This window comes from Misgurnus anguillicaudatus, chromosome 18 (genome assembly GCF_027580225.2).
Source record: "Misgurnus anguillicaudatus chromosome 18, ASM2758022v2, whole genome shotgun sequence".
In the NCBI taxonomy this organism is placed as follows: Eukaryota; Metazoa; Chordata; class Actinopteri; order Cypriniformes; family Cobitidae; genus Misgurnus; species Misgurnus anguillicaudatus.
The window spans coordinates 29,248,177-29,267,763 of NC_073354.2; the positions used below are offsets into that span (position 1 = coordinate 29,248,177).

The window sequence follows — 19,587 nt, forward strand, 5'->3', positions numbered from 1 at the left end:
GGCCTGTTTGTAAATAATGAGCAGCATCTGAAACGCCGTATAATGAGATATATATAATGTTGTTACCAATCAACGTGGTGATTATGACCAGCAGAACCAAAAACAATCCATTAGTTAGGGGAAACACTTGAACAAACAGTCGGTTGAGAATCTAGTGCAGGCGTTTTCGAGGACGGTATTGATTGAGAGGTTTTTTTTGTGCTCAGCAGGTTTTGCCTGCAGCGCTGATGGTTCAGAGGTCTCTTAATATACGGCCATGTGCCACTAAATGAAAGCCCTGCGAGATGCCTCCCGCGCGGTGATAGCTCAGCAGGATTGTGGATTGCTCTTTTCCAGGAATGAGGGGCTCTTAGGAGTTAATGTGCGGTCAGAAATTTCACTAGTTTGTGTTCTTTTGGTTGACCTGAACCTTTACTGCCATTTTGACTGCTAATGATTTCCTATTGGGTGATTCTCACAAAATCCAGATTTAGAAGGTGTCCAGCATCAGAATTTTTAAAAAGCCCTTGAAGCCCTTGAATTTTTTTTGCACATATAAGATTAAGGTCTCAACTTACTATAACCATTATTAAAAAATATTTCCTATAGAATTATTTAATTTTTTTAGATGATCATTATCAAAAATTATCATTACCACAACATAATATAACATTAAATATATGTATTTACAAACTCATGTTTCGGTAATGAGAACTAAAAAGTTGTCTAGGTACTATGACAAACAACATTTTTATCTGGAGAAAAAAAGAACAACTTACCTGGCAGCTATCTTGTGTGTCACAGTCAATTATGTCCCTTCCAACTATTTTTTTTTTTAAAATGTTAGTTCCTTGAGGGCTTAAACAATGATTGAAAATTGTTGCGGAGGATGAGAAAATTGGTCTTGGACACATTTATATTGCTTATTATTGTCTCTACATTTACCAATGATCACCAAATACCACATTTTTCTTTACTGTAAATGTTTATAGTATAACATACACTGAAGCTTTTATTTTTTAATTATAAATATTTCCATGTCAAAAAACCCAAATCCGTCATGGACATGTTGTGGTAATGAAATTTTCCCCCTTAAATATGGAAAAAACAACAAAATTGGTGTCATTTGAAGTAATCTGCAAAATAGTACATGAAGAGATGTTTGTAACTGTATGCTTCTAATTTTGATACTCTTACTTTGCATTTACTTTTTTATCTAAATGTTTTATGACACCTCATAACTCTAATTTCGCGAGAATCACCCTATTGTGTAGAGAAATATGACACAAAGATATTTTAAAGGCCATTCAAATCCAAATTGCTCCTGTTTCGCTCAGTGGTAGAGCATTGCGTTACAGTAGCAGCGCAAGAGGTCATGGGTTCGAACCTAGGGAACCCACATATTGATTAAAAAATGTTTACCTTGTAATGCACTGTATGTCGCTTTGGATAAAAACATCTGCCAAATGCTTAAATGTAAATGTGCATTTTTTTTGTGGCTTTGTAACATCTGCAGGCTTGTTCCTGTAGCTTAACTGGTACAGCATTGTGTTAGCAGCACAAAAGGTGCTTGGTTTGGTCCCAGAAAATTTCCGTAAAAGTGGCAGAGAGACTTCTGTGTGAACACAAAAACGGCCTGTAAATGTTATAGGATCGCTCCCGTAAAGAGGACCTGGTAATATTGCCGTAACATTCACAGAAAGCATTATGTGTGAACAAGATGCAGAAATAATGCCGTAAGGGGCATGCCGTAGTTCAATTAAATTTTATTTTATTTATATAGCGTTTTTCCCAATCGTTTAATTGTTTCAAAGCAGTTTTACATTTATAGATGCAGGAAAAAACACAGAAAATCATAAAACATAAGCAGCAGAATACAGCGGTTAAGATTAACCATACTAGCAAGCGTAGTAAAAATATGTAACTAAGTTAAACCAATGTCAGCAGACTCCTCAGGGGTTGCAAAAACCCCTAGGAGAAAAACCCTGTGGGCGAAAAGTCCTAGGAGGGGAAAAGGGAAAAACCCTTGGGAGAGAGCCAGACATAGCTGATGGTGAAGTAGTGAAGACGCACGTGTCATCGCAACCAGAAGTTATGGTTCAGCTTTTTGACACAGGGATTTAAACGCAGATCAACATTCATAACTACAGAAATGTCAGCAAACTGAAGCAGAGATCATTCATCAGCATGACAGTACAGCACATCACAAGTTTCTTATGATGTTGTCATAAACTAAAAAACACTCGAGAGAGAAATCACGGATAATTAGCAAACTTTGGACACTGTGGAATAAACCTACCAAGTGCAGGATTTAAATACGTCACATGTCTTTACGGGATCTTTATGGTATGTGTGTAAATGCACGCACAGATTCAAGAAAAATTATTGGCAGTATGAATGAACCAAAAATCAAACGATTCTGGTCAAATCCCAGATGCATTTTCCGTAATCACTGAGTGAAAAGGGATATACTGCTAAAATGCCTGAATTCATTGGAAGTGTCTTCGGATAAAAGCATAAATTCATGTTTGTGACCCTCCCATTTTACCTGGCCTAACTTTGATAGGCCCCACCTCCAAGTCCTTTTTTAACCCAAAGTACACCAATAGTACTACGCCAGCAGTACTAGTTTTGTGTGGCTGAATGCTGATGAGATGACATTTCAAGACTGATAAATGTTTTTGTTACTAACCGCATGTGACATCTTGGCTCACGAAACCGTTAAAGGTTAACTACGTCGAAACGAAGCTGTCATCCTGATTCCCGCACGGACCTTCCCTCTTGTGCAGTGTTGCTTCCAATAACTTTAGCTGAATATAATCACTTTGCTTTCTTTTTTCCCAGCAGGCCAGCTTCGATAGAAGAACTCGACGCCTAATTTGAACAGTCAGTATGCATCTACTCCACAGACAGTGTAAACCAGAGGAGGCTATGTTCACCCATCCAGAATAAAGCGTTATTGAGGATGAAATGGGTTTTTTAATTGACTAGGGTTACAGGGCCATGTAAGGTCTCCAACAGGTCTCGTGCTGTCACAATAACGCTGCCCAACAATGCAAAGCTGTGCCATTCGGCCTATCCCATACACAAGTGTGTCTTTTCGTATTATGTGGAGTAATGATATTATTGGACAAAGAAATGAAACACATCCACAACATTTGCATTTTAGAAAGGCTTACAACAATATCTCAGCTACCTTTATTTGTTCTGGTGTATGTTATCTTCTTGACATAGAAGTTCTGCATTGCAATAACTTTTGAATTTATGATTTATGCAGGGCTTCACCCATCTGAAGTCTGTAATTCTTTGCGATCAATATCTGAAAGGTGCACGGTAGGTTTTTCCCTAAGCTGCCTGCATTGCTGCCTACTCACTCAGCATATATTTCGAAATGTATTGCTTATTGACCAGCATATGAGCAGACTCTAAAAAATGTCAATGTTCATACATCATAATATTTTTTAAAAGTTGGCCTTAACTGAAAGAACAAGTAATACACTACATTAAATAAAATTTTCCGTACAGATCACGACCCACGGTTTGGCTCACATGCGCTTTTGCGGATTACGCCAATTTAAATAGGGTGAAAGTTGATAATTTGCACGTGTTTCAAAGGCATGCAAATGTTAAAACTTATGTGATTTTAAACAATTTAACCTCAAAAAGGCGCAAAAGTGAGCAATTTTCTGTACACACAGATGTACATGCGGTTCATTGTGTCCGGTCCAACTCCAATCAAACGTGATTATCCCTTCAAAGATCCTGCTCTTGATGTATAAACTTGAGAGAGAGTTGCGCCACTGTGTCTCATACTGTAGTCCTTTAAAATACTGTAGCAAATGGCTCGGAGTCAGATTGAGGCCATTTGGCGTCTGGATTGTAAACAGCCCTAAAATTGTGACTTTAGATAACCCTGTGTCCTGATAACACAATCACCCAGATATCTACCACCTATCAGGGGTGTAAAATGGGCAACAATTAAAACAAATGCAGTCTTCAAAGGAGGTTCAAAGGAATTCCACCATTCTGACCATCGCCAGAGACACAGCAGGGGGGCACAGACTATATGTCTGTGATGAAACCACATTTAAAGATCACAATGAGCTGTTTAAATGTATATATATGTTATATCCCTTTACTGCATGATCATGTATATGTGATGAAACTGTGTGTTAACACTTTAGTTAGATTTTGTTCACTGTAGCATGGTTCATATCTTAGGTATGAAATTATTATTCAACGTGATCTTAAACCCATGTCTTGTTTAGTATCAAATTAACCTACTCTTTATTTCCTAATCATTTCTATGTATCATATTACCATAAGCCGCATCAATGTCATTTAATATCGATTTGAAGAGTTATGAAGACAAACTTTTATAATTATGCAATTACGCAAATGTGATGTCTGAAAGAACAAAGGCTTGTTTCCCCGCGCGATCGAACACTTCGCACATTGGTCATTCACCTAAAATGGGCTGGGCGCGTGAAAGGACAAAACGGCCTATCGCCCAAGCCATCATTGCTCAATTTGCTCAATTGCTTAGTTCGCTCAATCTCTCAATCGCTGATTCGCTCAGTATCTCAGTCAGTGGCTTAGTTCACTCATGAGCGCTCAATCGCCCGGTTACTCAGGTAACCTGCCAGCGCAGTTTGGAAACTCGCTGAGACTCACCCAGAGTCCCTCGGATTCATCATCTTTTCTCTGAGCCCTGTCCTGTCTCTTCGGGACAGTCTTTCCTGGCTTTGCGCTAGAGTTCGGAAAACCCCGCGGACCAATCCGCCCTACGAAACAACTTAACGGACTTCCATCTTAAACGAACACACCTGGATTTTCTCTCTCTCTCCTTGCTCGCACCGCGAGCATAAGAAACTTTGCACCGCAACACAAAGAGCCAAACGCAAGTATAAACTCGTTTTACTCGCTGATGTTCAAGCTTTACCCCTTATGAAAATTAAGGCGATCCTTAGATTATCCGATGGTTTTTGCAGATGTTAAGCAATAGTGCTATTGCCAATCTTTTATTCTCTCTAGCTATTTTCAATCTTTCTTTCTCATCTATGTTTTATGTTATTGTATGTGTGTATGTTTAGTTAGTCGTTATGTGTACTTCATTTTATAGTTAATAAACCGGTTTGCATTTTCACAATTGAATTGTTTCTGTGTTCAATGCTCATGAAATTAAAGTCACTATTTCTGCCTTTTGATCCAGCTACAAGCTGCGAGTAGCACTGTATATCAGTGAGAAGGTTAATTTTAAAGGCCATGAAATTAACATTTCTTAGACGTTAATATACGATTATGGATATATGTCTTCGGTGGACGAACATATTAATTAATTGTTATTATTAATTCTGCTACGCCAGGTAAAACCTGATAAATTTGTATAGTTAATTACAGTTAATTATACACATAATATTCCCTTTTGAGCTAAAATCTAAGATTCCCTTGGGAATCCCCATAGTGTTTCGGTCGGAGGTTCATAGTGTTTCAAATAACGTTATTCACCTCCTCCCGCATAAATTCGCTACAATACATTTGGCGAATAAAGCACTGAAAAACAATGTAATTTTCACTTTATGTGGAGCGACTGTTTCTGGTGCATCTTCTTTCCGAAGCGGCGTTTGGAATTCGCCCTCCGTCTGTGTGTGTGTGCATGTGTTTAAGTGCACTCAAAAGTGCATACACGGAGAAACGCATTTCAAAAAGCAAGCAAACAATCTTTCTGTTCTTGACAGGACACATACAAACAAAATGATCTCAAAATACCACAGTATTCTTTTTCTTATTAAACATTTGTTTAAGTTGTTTGCCAATAAACGACATGGCAGAATTTGTTCTTGTTTAATTCATGTATAATGCTGAAAAAAATTTAGGCATGTCAGAATTACAGTTATGCCGCTTACATAATGTAGCCTTTTTTAATGTTTGATGACAAGATGGAGACTTAAGGAAAATTATGTATACTAATAATTTAAGTTTAACGTCCTAATGATCATCCTACTTATTTGTATGTCCCACAGCTGACATGAAACATTATTAACCGGTTCAGGAACTGTTTTTGTTCTAACCAGTTCAGGAACATCAATGTTACGGTTGAATCGAAAACCAGAAATGTTAAAATACTTTTTCTGTTGGAACGAACCAATTGGGGAAAATCTGGTTCAAGGGCCTGCCATAAAATAATGAAAAGTTGTATGTTTGGTTTGTTGTACTGTAAGGTTGATGTATACAGAGTTGGTCTGCTAAAAGGCTTATGTGATATTGTCTGCATAAGCAGAGGCCAGATGGGATCCAGCCATTAATGAACCATTATACTGATTAAAGAGCCTTTGCCAGCAGAAATTATTGCTTTAATTATTGACAGCCTTTACACTAAAAATTTATTAGGGGGAGAGAGAGGGGAAGAAAGAGAGCGAGAGAGATTTCTGTCAAATGGTTGTCACCACGTATTATTTTGTCTTTCTTGTTTTATGTTAAAGACAATTTGTGACATTTTATTTCATTATTCACCAAACTCCAAGAGGACTTCAACTATTGTTTGATAATGTTGCAGTCCAAATGAACTCATTTTGTGACGTGAACTTCTTAAGACATCGCTTGCTCAGTATATAAAGACACAAGCATGTACAGCTGCCCCGTGAATCAGAATACAGCTGCTATCTCTCTCTTTCGGGGAGGTTTGACCTGATTCAATTGTAAGCACATGATTGCCAAAAATATGATGGGAAGATTTGACCCTTAAGTTTTTGAAAGGAGGCAGAAAGCAGGAAAATGGAATCTGGTTAGCATGAAGAGATAGCATGGGTGTGTGTGTGGATGGTCTGGTGCTGAAATTGGGGATGTGTTGGCCAGTCAGGTGGAAAAAGGCCTCTCAGTTTTTCATTTCATCAAGCAATAAAACCCTGAGGCCCTCGTGGCACCCTTGTGGCCTTTATCTTTGCTGTGATCTAAACACGTTATAAGGCTGAAATTCAATGTTCAAAAGGCGGTTGAAGGACGTAATGATAACTACTGTATAGAAAGTCCAGGCACAATAATGAGAAAGCAGCAGCTGATAACATCAAAAGCAATTAAGTGCACCCAGATTCAATTTGACCTTGAAAGTTTGGACTGTTTTAAATCATGGCTGAATTTCCTGATTAGTTTACCTGAAATTACTAAAAATAAACTTCACCCGCTGTGGTTTTTAACTTGTTTTATCCTTCTATTTAGCTCTCAAATTCATGTCTGCCTTAAAATACACTGCATAGTCTTATCTAATTCCAAATGCTATCTCACAACCCCAGGACTTGTGATGTTATGGCATCAAGAAATGTGGATTTTCGTCAGTCAGATGAGCTGGGAATGATTCAAAGTGAACGTGTGATAAAGTGATGCTCTGACAAAAGCGTGACACACATGAGATGGATTCATACCAAGTTATGTTCTATTTCCAGTGAATGGTAACTGTAATTGATGCAATGACTGGAGACTCATGCAATGTACTCTAAAGTCAGCGTGGAGTCCATCAACCGTATTATCCCTATTCCACATTGCTTTGTGAAGAACCAATCATCTTTTAGCATCACACTTTGATACTTAACTCTCATCTCATCATCTCTCATTTTGTCTTATTATTAAAAAGCCATATACACGGTCAGAAAAAATGTTCCCTAGCTGTCATTGGAGCAGTTCCCTTTAAAGGGACACTCCACTTTTTTTGAAAATATGCTCATTTTCCAGCTCCCCTAAAGTTAAACATTAGATTTTTACTGCTTTGGAATCCATTCAGCTGATCTCCGGGTCTGGCGGTATCACTTTTAGCATAGCTTAGCATAATCCATTGAATCTGATTAGACCATTAGCATCGCGCTCAAAAACACCCAAAAAGTTTCGATATTTTTCCTATTTAAAACTTGACTCTTCTGTAGTTACATCATGTACTACATAACACACTTCCCAAAAATAGTCCCCTTTTTTATTTTCAACTGTGTAAGCACTGTGTAACATCATTGCGCCTCCTGCAGCCATGTTACAGCAGTCCTTGATTATTACGCCAGAGTGAGAGTATAGTTCCTAGCCATATCGGCCTAGAAAATTGCAACTTTTAATTTTCTGTCGGTCTTGGTACATGATGTTACTACGGAAGAGTCGGGTTTTGAATGGGAAAAATGTCTAAACTCTTTGGTTGTTTTTTGGCGCGATGCTGGTGGTCTAGTCGGATTCAGTGGATTATGCTAAGCTATGCTAAAACAGCGCCAGACCCGGAGATCGGCTGAAAGGATTCCAAAACAGTAAAAATAAAATGTTTAACTTTAGGGGAGCTGGAAAATGAGCAAATTTTAAAAAGTCTCCCTTTAAATGGGGAAACATCACGACAATCTGACTTTTTCCATGTTTGTGCTATAATTGGGTCACCTAGAAAATGTGTAAAAGAACAACCCAGTAACTTAGTCAACCGCCCCTTAATCTGCACTATCCGACCACAGCACTGCAATTTAGGGTACACTCACACTATCCAAACCAAACCGTGCTCGGGCGCGTTTGGCCCCCAAAGCCTGGTTTGTTTGACTAGTGTCATCACAAAACTTTTTGATGCGCGCAGCGGGGTTACGTGAATGTCCGATCTGCGCACGACAGATCAAACTAAGCAATATGATGACATGTGAGAGGGCTGTCTGTAATCGTGCACCAAACGACTCCGAATAAAAAACACAGACGTATCATTACGGTGGGTTCCAGTGTTAAGAGAGAGCTTTACTTCCTGCTTTTTTCAAAACAATCCCATCTAAATGACAAAAGCGCGCCCGGACTCGGATCGATAAAAAGTACAGTGTGAGTGCGTGCACCTGGGGGAGTAGGGAGGGGTGACAATCGCGCTGGGGCATGGTTTGGTTTGGATAATGTGAGTGCGCCCTTAGTGCAGAGATCAACTCATTTGCATTTAACAGGACACACCCCAAAACGCCACATTTTTGCTCACACCAACAAAGTGGCAATTTAAGCATACTATAATAAATTATCTGTATGGTATTTTGAGCAAAAATATTACATATGTACTCTGGGGACACCAAAGTTTTATTTGACATCTTAAAAATTTTTTCCCTTTAAAAGGTTCTAATACTGTATGTACCATTTACCAATATGTATCTTTGAGGTACTAATGTGCACTTTTTGGCATACAAACAGGTGCCTCTGAGGTACTTTTATGAACTCTTTGTGTGCAAAGATGTACTTTCGGAGATGGTACTGCCACAGTGATAGCTATAGGGACCATTTTTTGACCACTGGTTTGGTGCTGCTGGTCTAGCTTGTGTTTTCTGGTCAAGCAGTACGGCTTTTCTGTCAAAGCTGGTTTACCAAGTAAGTCTTTCTGATAAAAAGCCTTGTGTGGAAACAATATGACAACATGGTGTCCAGCTTAGCTGATGTTTCTAGCAGCAAATTATCATTTATCAATTTATCCTCACTTCCTAGCCAATGTACTTTCCCAGAACTTTACCGAACCTGGTTTGGTTTAATGATAAACAGTAATCGGACAGGATTTGGTACACATTTAGTCTCCGGTTTTATAGATCTGTCCATGGATGATTTTATCCCCTGAGGCCGATTCTTACGAGCTCACTTACTCAGCCTGACAGAAAGCAATGTTGGAACAGCATGATAGAAAACGGCCATGGTTTCACCCCACCAGGGAAGAAAAAGAATCACAATTTAGTTTTATATCTTAACAACCACTGGGCATGCTTTCTTTGAGTGCTCATGTCTTGTCCGTAAATGAATTAAATTTACATTATAATCTAGACAAAATTGTTGCTGTTGGTTTGAAAATAAACATTTTGAACATTTACGTGCTTGGCAGAAACTTTTTAGCGTGACTTACAGTGCATTTAATGTGTGCGTTATTACATTGTGCGTTCCCTGGGAATTTAACTGTTGACCTTGTCATTGCTTGTGTCAGCCTGTACCATCCATTCATTTTAAAAGCTGCATGAGGGTTGCCACAGGCTGTACAAGTATATTATAACATTGCATTTTCATTTAAGAACATTGAATTCATTCTCTAAACAAAAGACATAAATCTAAAAAAGATTAAATAGCATCGTAATCTTGAATCATACACTTATTTGGGTTGACACAACCCAGCATGGGTTAAATTACAACCCAGCGAGCTGGGTTTGTCCCTTTTTGACCCAACGCTGGGTGTACAGGTAGGCGAACCACGTTAAGTGCTATGTAGCACCTATATAGAACCATAAGTGGTGCTATAGTCATGTATGGTTCTACATTGGTGCTATTTATATCAGAAACTAAAGCTTTTGAAGGTAAGGTTCTCATTTAAGTGTTCTTAAATATGTTTTAGATCATCTCAAAATAGCCTTTTGAAAAATCATTTAAATTTAGTCATTGCAGTATATTTCACTTGTAGCCTACTGCAGTGGTTCTCAAACTTTTTTGGCTTGCGGCCCCCCTGTGTATGGTCCATCCTTTCGTGGCCCCCCAAAGTAAATGTATGACATAAATCATTCTAAAATGTAAAATCTGAATTAAACAAAGCATATTAAATGTTACAATGTAGTGGTGTTGCTTAGTAGCCTTATTTGTTAAGGTTTAATTATACAATTTATAATAAATTATAAAATGTTTTTTATAAAATGTCATCAAACTGGGGCCCCCCTGGCACCATCTCAGGGCCCCCCAGGGGGCCACGCCCCCCAGTTTGAGAACCACTGGCCTACTGTATCAACTGAGTGAAATAATTTTTCATACAGCTATACCTGCTTCCTTGATCTTTGCTGAATATGTGGGAAACGGGGGCTTGAAAGCCTCCCATCTTCCCCACTGGCAGCTCCTCCATTACTTACAAAGTGCCTCATCTCTCTCCACTGAGAGTGGGTGTACTGTGCTTCTTCTGATTAATGACTGTGCCATTCCAGCTCAATTTATTATCATACATTTCACCGTGCTATAGAATCCGCACTTTCACCCTATATAGAGGTATTAACACTGTGCCATGGAACTTGACATTATAATAGTGAAAATTATAAGAACTTATTTGTCTGCCATTTGAGACAAATTCATTATGTTTGCTTGAATAAAGCAGAGATGAAACCAAGAAGCAACCTTCTGCTCTCTCGATTGCACAAATGTAATAATTAAAAGAGTATTACATAAATATTACAGAATTGTTTCAGCCTATTTACAAATACAACCTTAAAGTGTTATCTATACAATATACCATTATTTACTCATCCTGCATGATTTTGCTGTGAACTCAATGACTCAATGATTCTGATCACAGTGTTTACATTTAAGAAGTAAAAGTTAAAAATAGAGAAAATCTGTCATTAACTTCTTATTTCAAAATAAGAAATGATAAAACTGTGATATATGAATAGGAATCATCTCCACCTGTTAAAAGCTGCTGTGATCAGAATCATTGAATCATTGAGTTCACAGCAATTGGGTTTTATAACAACACGAGGGTGAGGAAATAATGGCATATTGTATAGGTAACACTTTATGGTCGTATTTGTTATTGCATAGCTAGCATGAACTAACAATAAACAATACTTCTACAACAATTTAATTTTTGGTCCATGTTAATTTCAGCATTTTTTATTACAAAGTTAACATTAGTTAATGCGCAATAATATGAACACTTGTATTGCCATTAACTAACATGAATTAATGTTAATACATTTTGAAAAAACTATATTGCTCATTGTTAGCTAATGCATTTACTAATGTTTATTTACTAATTAACTTTATGTTAGCTAATGCATTTATTATGTTAACAAATACAAACCTATTGTGTTACCAAAATATAAGAAATGGGAAAATATTATATATTCTTATACTTTCTTGTGAGTGAAATAAAAAAATTCCCCTTGGGTTACTTTTTTATCCTGACTAAATTAAAATATTGTACTGAGCCCCTGGGGGGATATGGAGAAAAAATTGAATAAATGTTGGTTTCGCGTGCGCACGTGAAACTATTGCGCATACGTGAAATTATCGCACGTGCACGTGAAAGCGAAAGTTTCATGTGCGCACACAAAATGTAACTTTTAAAAAAAATTCTGCACATGAAGGTTTCACGGGAGCATGCAGAAGTTTCACGTGAGCATGCAAAAGTTCCATGTGAGCATGCGAAAGTTCCACGTGAGCATGCGAAAGTTCCACGTGAGCACCCGAAAGATCCACGTGAGCATGAGAAAGTTTCACGTGAACATGCGAAAGTTTCAGGTGAGCACGTGAAAGTTTCACGTGAGCACATGAAACTAAACTTTATATTTTTTTTACTCCAATGTCACCTTAGGGGCTCGGTAATACTGACCTCAACCAGCTAAATATTTTTGCATATATTATGTAAGGTTATCAGTACTTTTAGTGTAATGAAACTCAAAAGACCCAAACAATACTGTTGTTTATTTGATTATATACAGTGGGGGAAATAAGTATTGAACTCCATTCATATTTTCAATGAGGTTATTCACATGAAATCTTCACCAGACATCAGTATTAACTCAAGAATCCACAAATGTGTAATGGTAATTCAGACATACAAACAATGCACATATTTTTCATCCACGCTACTACTTGCCCACAAGGAGTTAATTATCCGCCCGCATCCCCGCCTGTGAATTTTAGGAATGTCATAATCCACCCGTTTTAGCCACTTTTATGAGGGTACCCACGGGTACAGGTAGCCTACTAGACCCATTGCAGGACCCTGCTTGGGAGTGCTCTTTGCTTTTACCCATCATGAGATGTTTCTTGTGTAAAACCTGGTAACAAAAATCCTTTTTTTAGCTCATTAATTTACTAACCCAGCTGATAATAATTTGAACAGATAGGAAATATAATTACTTTTTAAATACTTATGCATTTTAGCTATGGATTCCCTGCCTTGGTGATTATTTCAATGTTGGCCCATATTGATAGGATAGCATCTTGCAGTTGATGGAGATTTGTGGGATGCATATCCAAGGCACAAAGCTCTCGTTTCACCACATCCCAAAGATGCTCTATTGGGTTGAGATCTGGTGGCTGTGGGGGCCATTTTAGTACAGTGAACTCATTGTCATGTTCAAAAAACCAATTTGAAATGATTCGAGCCTTGTGACATGGTGCATTATTCTGCTGGAAGTAGCCATCAGAGGATGGGTACATGGTGGTCATAAAGGGATGGACATCATCAGAAACAATTCTCAGGTAGGCCGTGGCATTTAAATGATGCCCAATTGGCACTAAGGGACCTAAAGTGTGCCAAGAAAACAACTGTCCAATTTTGGTGAGCTCGTGCAAATTGAAGCCTCTTTTTCCTATTTGTAGTGGAGATGAGTGGTACCCGGTGAGGTCTTCTGCTGTTGTAGCCCATCTGCCTCAAGGTTGTGCGTGTTGTGGCTTCACAAATGCTTTGCTGCATACCTCGGTTGTAACGAGTGGTTATTTCAGTCAAAGTTGCTCTTCTATCAGCTTGAATCAGTCGACCCATTCTCCTCTGAGCTCTAGCATGAACAAAGCATTTCCGCCTACAGGACTGCCGCATTAATAAAAAATTGAACAGGTGTTCCCAATAATCCTTTAGGTGAGTGTATGTAGTGTACCCTACTGAAAAAAAAATATATATAAAGGGTTTAGCACAGAAAAGGTAAAATTTTCTTTCAAAATACAGATTTTCACTTCCAGAAAATAAGCATAAGTGTTTACGTTTAAGAAATAAAAAGTTAAAAATAGAGAAAATCTGTGACTTTACTAATTGTTGGATCTCTGGCTAGCTTGCAGGCAGATGGTGTGAAAGCACGTCCTTATTAAGCTCTCCACACTTACTGTCTAAATAAACATGCTTCGACTCCTCACCCTTAGCCATTCATTCTGTTAAAGTCAGCTTTTTTGTGATCTTCACAGTTGGCCAGACAAGATTCATCTTGCACTTGTGGAATCTGACTAAGTCCTTGCTCTCACAGCACTGCCTCCGCTTTGCTTTTCCAGCAGTCAAAAAACTCAGTGCCGCTTCATCACCTGCCTTTCCTTTTTTTACTGTCTAGCTGTGATGGCACTTTTGCACGTTCATTGCCAGGAACTGCAGCGCCTTTGCCCATTATTTCATTTTTGTGTTTTACTGTGCACTAGCTCAACTGCAGGCACTTGAAGGTCTAGCCATCCTATATTATGCTCTCATGCATTGTTCTTCTTTTCACGCTGCTATTGGCTGCTTTTCGGCCATCCGGTGTTATCGACCCATTAGACAAAGCAAAATGAAATTTCTAGCTATCTGCACCCTCTTAGTCTATTGTTTCCCTTTCAGTCACGCTAAGGTAATTCGTTTTCAGTGGCTGTTTCGCTCTCATTTCCCTACTGGCTGATTGCCTTGTAGAACAGACCTGTCTATGTAACATTATCCTAGGTCTTTGCTCTTTACCTCTAATTTATCTGTCTAGTGAATGCCAGCATAACCGGTGCTTCTGACATATACACGGCCCTCTAAAAATACCGCAATCTTTTCAGCTTTTTGGTATGCTATTCAGTGGAGCTTTTAAAACAAGAGTCTTTTCATAAATAAAGAAAAATGGACCACAAAATCGGATGCAGGTTATGGTGCTATCTTTCATATAATGATGCTGTCGAGCTCCAGACACCACAAAAGTGGCATACAATAGCCATTTTTTAAAAATATAAATAGCTTCTATAACATTGTAGATGGCATGGTTTGTAATACTTCATACACACATTTTGGGACAGGAAGTACAAGCTTGTTTTTCCAGCGCTTATCAAGATGCTGAGGACGCCATCGACAGAATCATAAATCCATATAAGCCAACCGATCGTAAATCCCCCACCTCATCACAATCATATTTCCCATAAGTACCATAAGATGGTTTTGTTTTTGCCATCAGTATCAGACAAAGGTTTTAAGTTGGTAAGATGAGGGATTGACTGCAAAATAAAGAAACAAACAATATGTGCATGGTTCTCTGTAGAGTGTTGTGTACCATGAACATGTTTTACTATGCTATAGCAAATATGCTGAATTTAAGAGTGGGTAGCATAACTAACAGAGCTTTTCAGGTTTCCGTGAAAATATTCCTTCAGCTGCATATTCAACCTTTGGCATATGGCATAAGAGCTAATTAGAAGTATGCTAATGTGCTCCCTCAGGCCTAGAAACTGAAGAGGAATCCAACTATGTGCTTTGATATATCTGTCATGCTTCAGTAGACACTAACAAGAATGACTTCGACACACTACAGGTACTTCAGTTCATACAGTTATATATTGCTTAATTTTGTTCTTTACAGGTATAGTCCATTCCCATTTTGTTTTTGCTTTTAGTGAATTATTAAGATGCTTGCAATGGCGCAGCAATAAGAAAAATGTATAGTATTATTAATTATACTGTGGTATTTTTACACTGTATTTCAGATATCCCCCAGTGCTGCATAAATACGAAACAAACTATTGGTCCATGTCGGTCAGAAAGCCCTTTCTTTTTCTGTTCTCGACAGGATCTCAAAGGTCTGGCTACACTTGAACTTGCATTAAACCTTGAGTTCAGATGTTTATAGCTATAGCTACTCACAAAATATTGCAAAAAATTGTATTTTTTGGGCTGTATGGTTCCACAAAGAACCGTTAACATCCACAAAAACTCTGACTTAGAAGGTTCCCTGGAGAACCAAAAATGTGGAACCCCTTTAAGAGAGCACCAATTATTTAGAAAACGAAACACTTGATAAACCTGTTAAAACACATATTTTCACAAAGAACATATTCATAAATTGTTTAACTTCTGATCTACCATTCAAAACGTAAGACTTGAGAAACCTGTTAAACTATCTGGTCATTATTTTAAAAAACCAAAAACTTGATAAAAGTGTTAAAACATTGATATTTGCGAATAGGCAAGTTTTCACACAAACATTTCCACAGCAAGCACAAACCCATATGTGTATGTCCATCTCACAGATAACGGAGAGAAACTCGGGCGCGTCCATATAAGCGCGTTTCCGCGGTAGGTGGTGCTAAACTCATTCACATTTTGTCGGTAGCTCAGCGGGTGTACGGGATGATATTAATCGCGCTGGACGGTGTCCAGCGTCACTCGCGGTCTCAGCAAGTCAGCGCGCCGAGCGCGAGAGCAACAACCTCATTCCTGGATATTAGGCACGAGGGGCAGTGCGCGAGCGCGGCGCGCGGGGACAGTTCGCCGTCCGTACGCTGACAGAGGAGCGCGCGAGTGCTTTTCAAACTGACGGAGGGAACATGAACCGTTAACCACCGCTTGACAATGAAGAGGCTTTCTCGAAAGCTCACTTTAGCTCTCGCGGCACTGTTTTGGATAGCCGCTTTACTCTATTTCATATTGCTGAATAGTCGGAAAATATTACCTGACCAAAGAAACGAAGAGCCGCAAGTGAAAGAGGTGAGTGAGGCACCTGGATGATTGTTAGTGCAAATAAAGAACGAGAATGAAGGGTATTGTATAGCCTCCTATATGAGATTTTACGTGTTTTATTGTTTTTATGACTTATTGATAATTTCTCGTTTTGTCTTTTCTGAGAGACTATTTAGACGCAATACGAGCCTATAATAAATTTGCATAACGGTCTTATTTTGTAGTAACAGTTAGTAATTTTCGTGTGTGTTAAAAGTGCAAAACATTGTACTGTAGTAAGTTAAGTTGATTTATCTCCCCAACTTGAACTTAATCTGAGGGAAAAACGTAGCCTACCTTTTCCAGATGACAGAGACGAACAATCCTGACAATCCTTTACGCATTTAATTTTTGTTTCTTTTTTCACCTCAATTATCTCCCAGGTAAACCTATTTAATATTAAATGTCTTATTAAAAAGGAAAGTGGGAAACTGTGTGAGATTTAAGTTAACACACAGTATTACTACTGAGGACCTGGTGGATTTCTCTAGGAGGCACCGATCAATAAATCATTTCACGTTGGAAAGTCGCTATTGTCCAATATCTGTATTGACCAACACAGTAACGGGAACATTAGGTCAAGGATATTAAAAAATCCAATAAAGTGAAGGGATGACCACCATATCTGTTGCAAACATTGATCAAGTTGCCTTATGCCTGTAGGTACATTGAAGTCCTGTAAGTATCTGCTAAAGTCAGTTTTTCATTCAAACAGCTGCTGGTATGACAACAGAGTATGAGGTTAATGGGGTATAAAACATGATATATGGCACACAACACTAACCAACACTACCGGACCGGAAATGTAAATGTTAAAACGTTTTTAAAGTGAAAAAACACATACTCTGCACTTAATCTTTTTATTTTATATGACTGGATTTGAAGAAATGCTAAATGCAATCTTTATTAGATTTAATTATTTAATCCTTTTTTTCTTTATGTTTGTGAAACCCCAAAAGAAAGTAAACAGTTAATGCGATTGTAAAAAATTGCATCATGATTTTATTTCCCAACACTCCCCCCATAAATACGACTAAGCTCTGGGAGAGAAATATCTACTTTAGTATTCTATGTTGAACATCATGTTTTCAATTTGCTTTTTGCTGCGATATCTATTTTCTGTAACAACCCTGACAGGGAAGGCCGGACCTGTGATAGCTGTTATTGGTGAGGAGGAATATGAAACAGGGCTGCTGCCGAGGTGAACGCGATGTGTGTCACCGTGGCCAGTGTGTTCGAAACCATTTATCAAACAGTGGTGACATCTCACTCAGATTTCGACGGGAAGATACTCCCCTATCAGCAGAGTGATGCATTATCTTTATAATGGCAAGGGAGGACTGAGATATCACCCATGACATCTGCTATTACCATGATTCATGGCAGATGTGTCCCACAATACAGATTACACAAGCAGACAGTGTTGTGGGTTATATCCTTGGTGGCTTTGTGTCACTGGCGTTGCAGCGGTAGACTGGGCAGATGGAGTTTGATTTACTCATCATTTGCAGGCACATGATTTCTGACAGCGCTTTTGAGTGAATCATTTTATTGCAATACCACGAACCAATTTTACAGTCGTGCACGAGCAGACGGTGTTTTCAAAAAGTAGGATTTTGTAAGTTTGTCTGCATGGTTGTGCATATGTGTGGTTTTGTGCATTGCAGGAGGACAGAGGCTTTGGTTATAAAAAGGACACACGCAACCACACATACGCACTCATACAGACGACAGGACAGGGAGGATCCAATTACCACTTCCTCAGTCTGTCTACCTCCTCTCATTAGAAGGCTGAGCTCTGTGGGAGCTGGGGAAACACTGAGCCCAAAACGTGGCACAGCTCAAATGCCCTGATCAGTGAGTGTGGAGCATCAAGGAGCTAATGATTTCAGCAGGGAGTGAGGGGGTGCGTGTGCAATCTCTGCCTTTTGATGGGGAATCGCATAAAAATTGTGTTAGGCAGATAGGAAATTTGACACATCGATTCAGAACCTGTCATCTTTATTTCCATTCGCTAATTAAATTCTGTTTCTGTTGCATGGTATGATTAATAATTGAAAGAGTTCGAATAATCAGTGAATCATCACCAATTCGAAGTGTCTGGATTAACAATGATATTACGTATGCACCGTCACCTTTTGTCTTTTTAAACATTAGCTCAGATTGTAAGACGCTCACTTTACCAACTCAAAATGGATGAAGAAGAACATGTATTTATTATTTGTAACTAGAACGTTCATATCCGTTTCAATATCATCCTGAAATTCAGTGTCAGACAGGAACTAGTAATTAAAAAAAAAATCACTAATATTTTCTGACACGGATACGTCTCGGAAACCCTATTATGTTTGTACGTTGGCAAGCTGAATTGAAAGCCCAGCCATTATCATGCTAAGCAGTCTAAAGAAATAGACATGTGCAATTACCCACCTCTATTACTTGCTGTAAAGATGCTGTTGCAGCTGTTGTAAAGCAACGGGCCGTGACATCCCGACCACACACGCAATACTGTGAAAGAGTGTTCGAGCTAATGGTTGAATTTTTAACTTGGTCTGTTTACAATGCCCGAAGTCCACTCACTCCAGAATTACAAGTTAATTGCTCAATATGTTGTTATATTACAAAATCGAATTTATTTTGGCCTGATGGGACCTTTGGATAAAAGCATTTGCCAAATGCTTAGTGACTTACAGTGCATTTAAGGTGCGTTTTATCCGTGTGTGTGTGTGTGTGTGTTGCTGTGTTTCCTGAGGTTCGAACCCATGACCTTTGTGCTGATAACACAGCATTTGACCAGTTCAGCTTAGGAACACTGATTGTTTTGCAGTGCATTGCGGACTATACATTTTATTAGTGTGTGTGTGTTCCCTCGGACAGTGGTTCCCAACCTTTTTGCCCCCGTCCAGTTGCCCACAACAATATTTGAAGGCCCCCCACTCACTCAATTTTTTCCAAATATTATTAACTTGAGCTTGGAATGACTAGACAGATGTATATTCACTACTAAAATGGCAGAAAAAATTTGAAACATCTTGTTTTTTGCTTGTTTTAGCTTATTTTAAAGGTGTAGTGTGTAATTTTTAGATGGATCTCTTGACCGAAATGCAAAATAATATACAAAACTATATTATCAGCGGTGTATAAAGACCTTTCATAATGAACCGTTATGTGTTTATTACCTTAGA

General features: G+C 38.5%; 1 protein-coding gene and 1 long non-coding RNA gene across 2 annotated transcripts in view; one reads left to right on the top strand and one right to left on the bottom strand.

The window, feature by feature from the left end:
* Positions 1–17,125, bottom strand: part of LOC141350603 (uncharacterized) — a 49,661-nt gene extending 32,536 nt beyond the window's left edge. Inside the window, exon 1 of the long non-coding RNA XR_012358712.1 lies at positions 16,700–17,125. This is a non-coding gene — a long non-coding RNA (uncharacterized lncRNA). The remainder of the gene's footprint in view (positions 1–16,699) is intronic.
* Positions 16,013–19,587, top strand: part of galnt14 (UDP-N-acetyl-alpha-D-galactosamine:polypeptide N-acetylgalactosaminyltransferase 14 (GalNAc-T14)) — a 50,219-nt gene continuing 46,644 nt past the window's right edge. Inside the window, exon 1 of the mRNA XM_055186151.2 lies at positions 16,013–16,390. Coding sequence (XP_055042126.1) covers positions 16,256–16,390 — 135 coding nt within the window. The 5' untranslated portion in view covers positions 16,013–16,255. The remainder of the gene's footprint in view (positions 16,391–19,587) is intronic.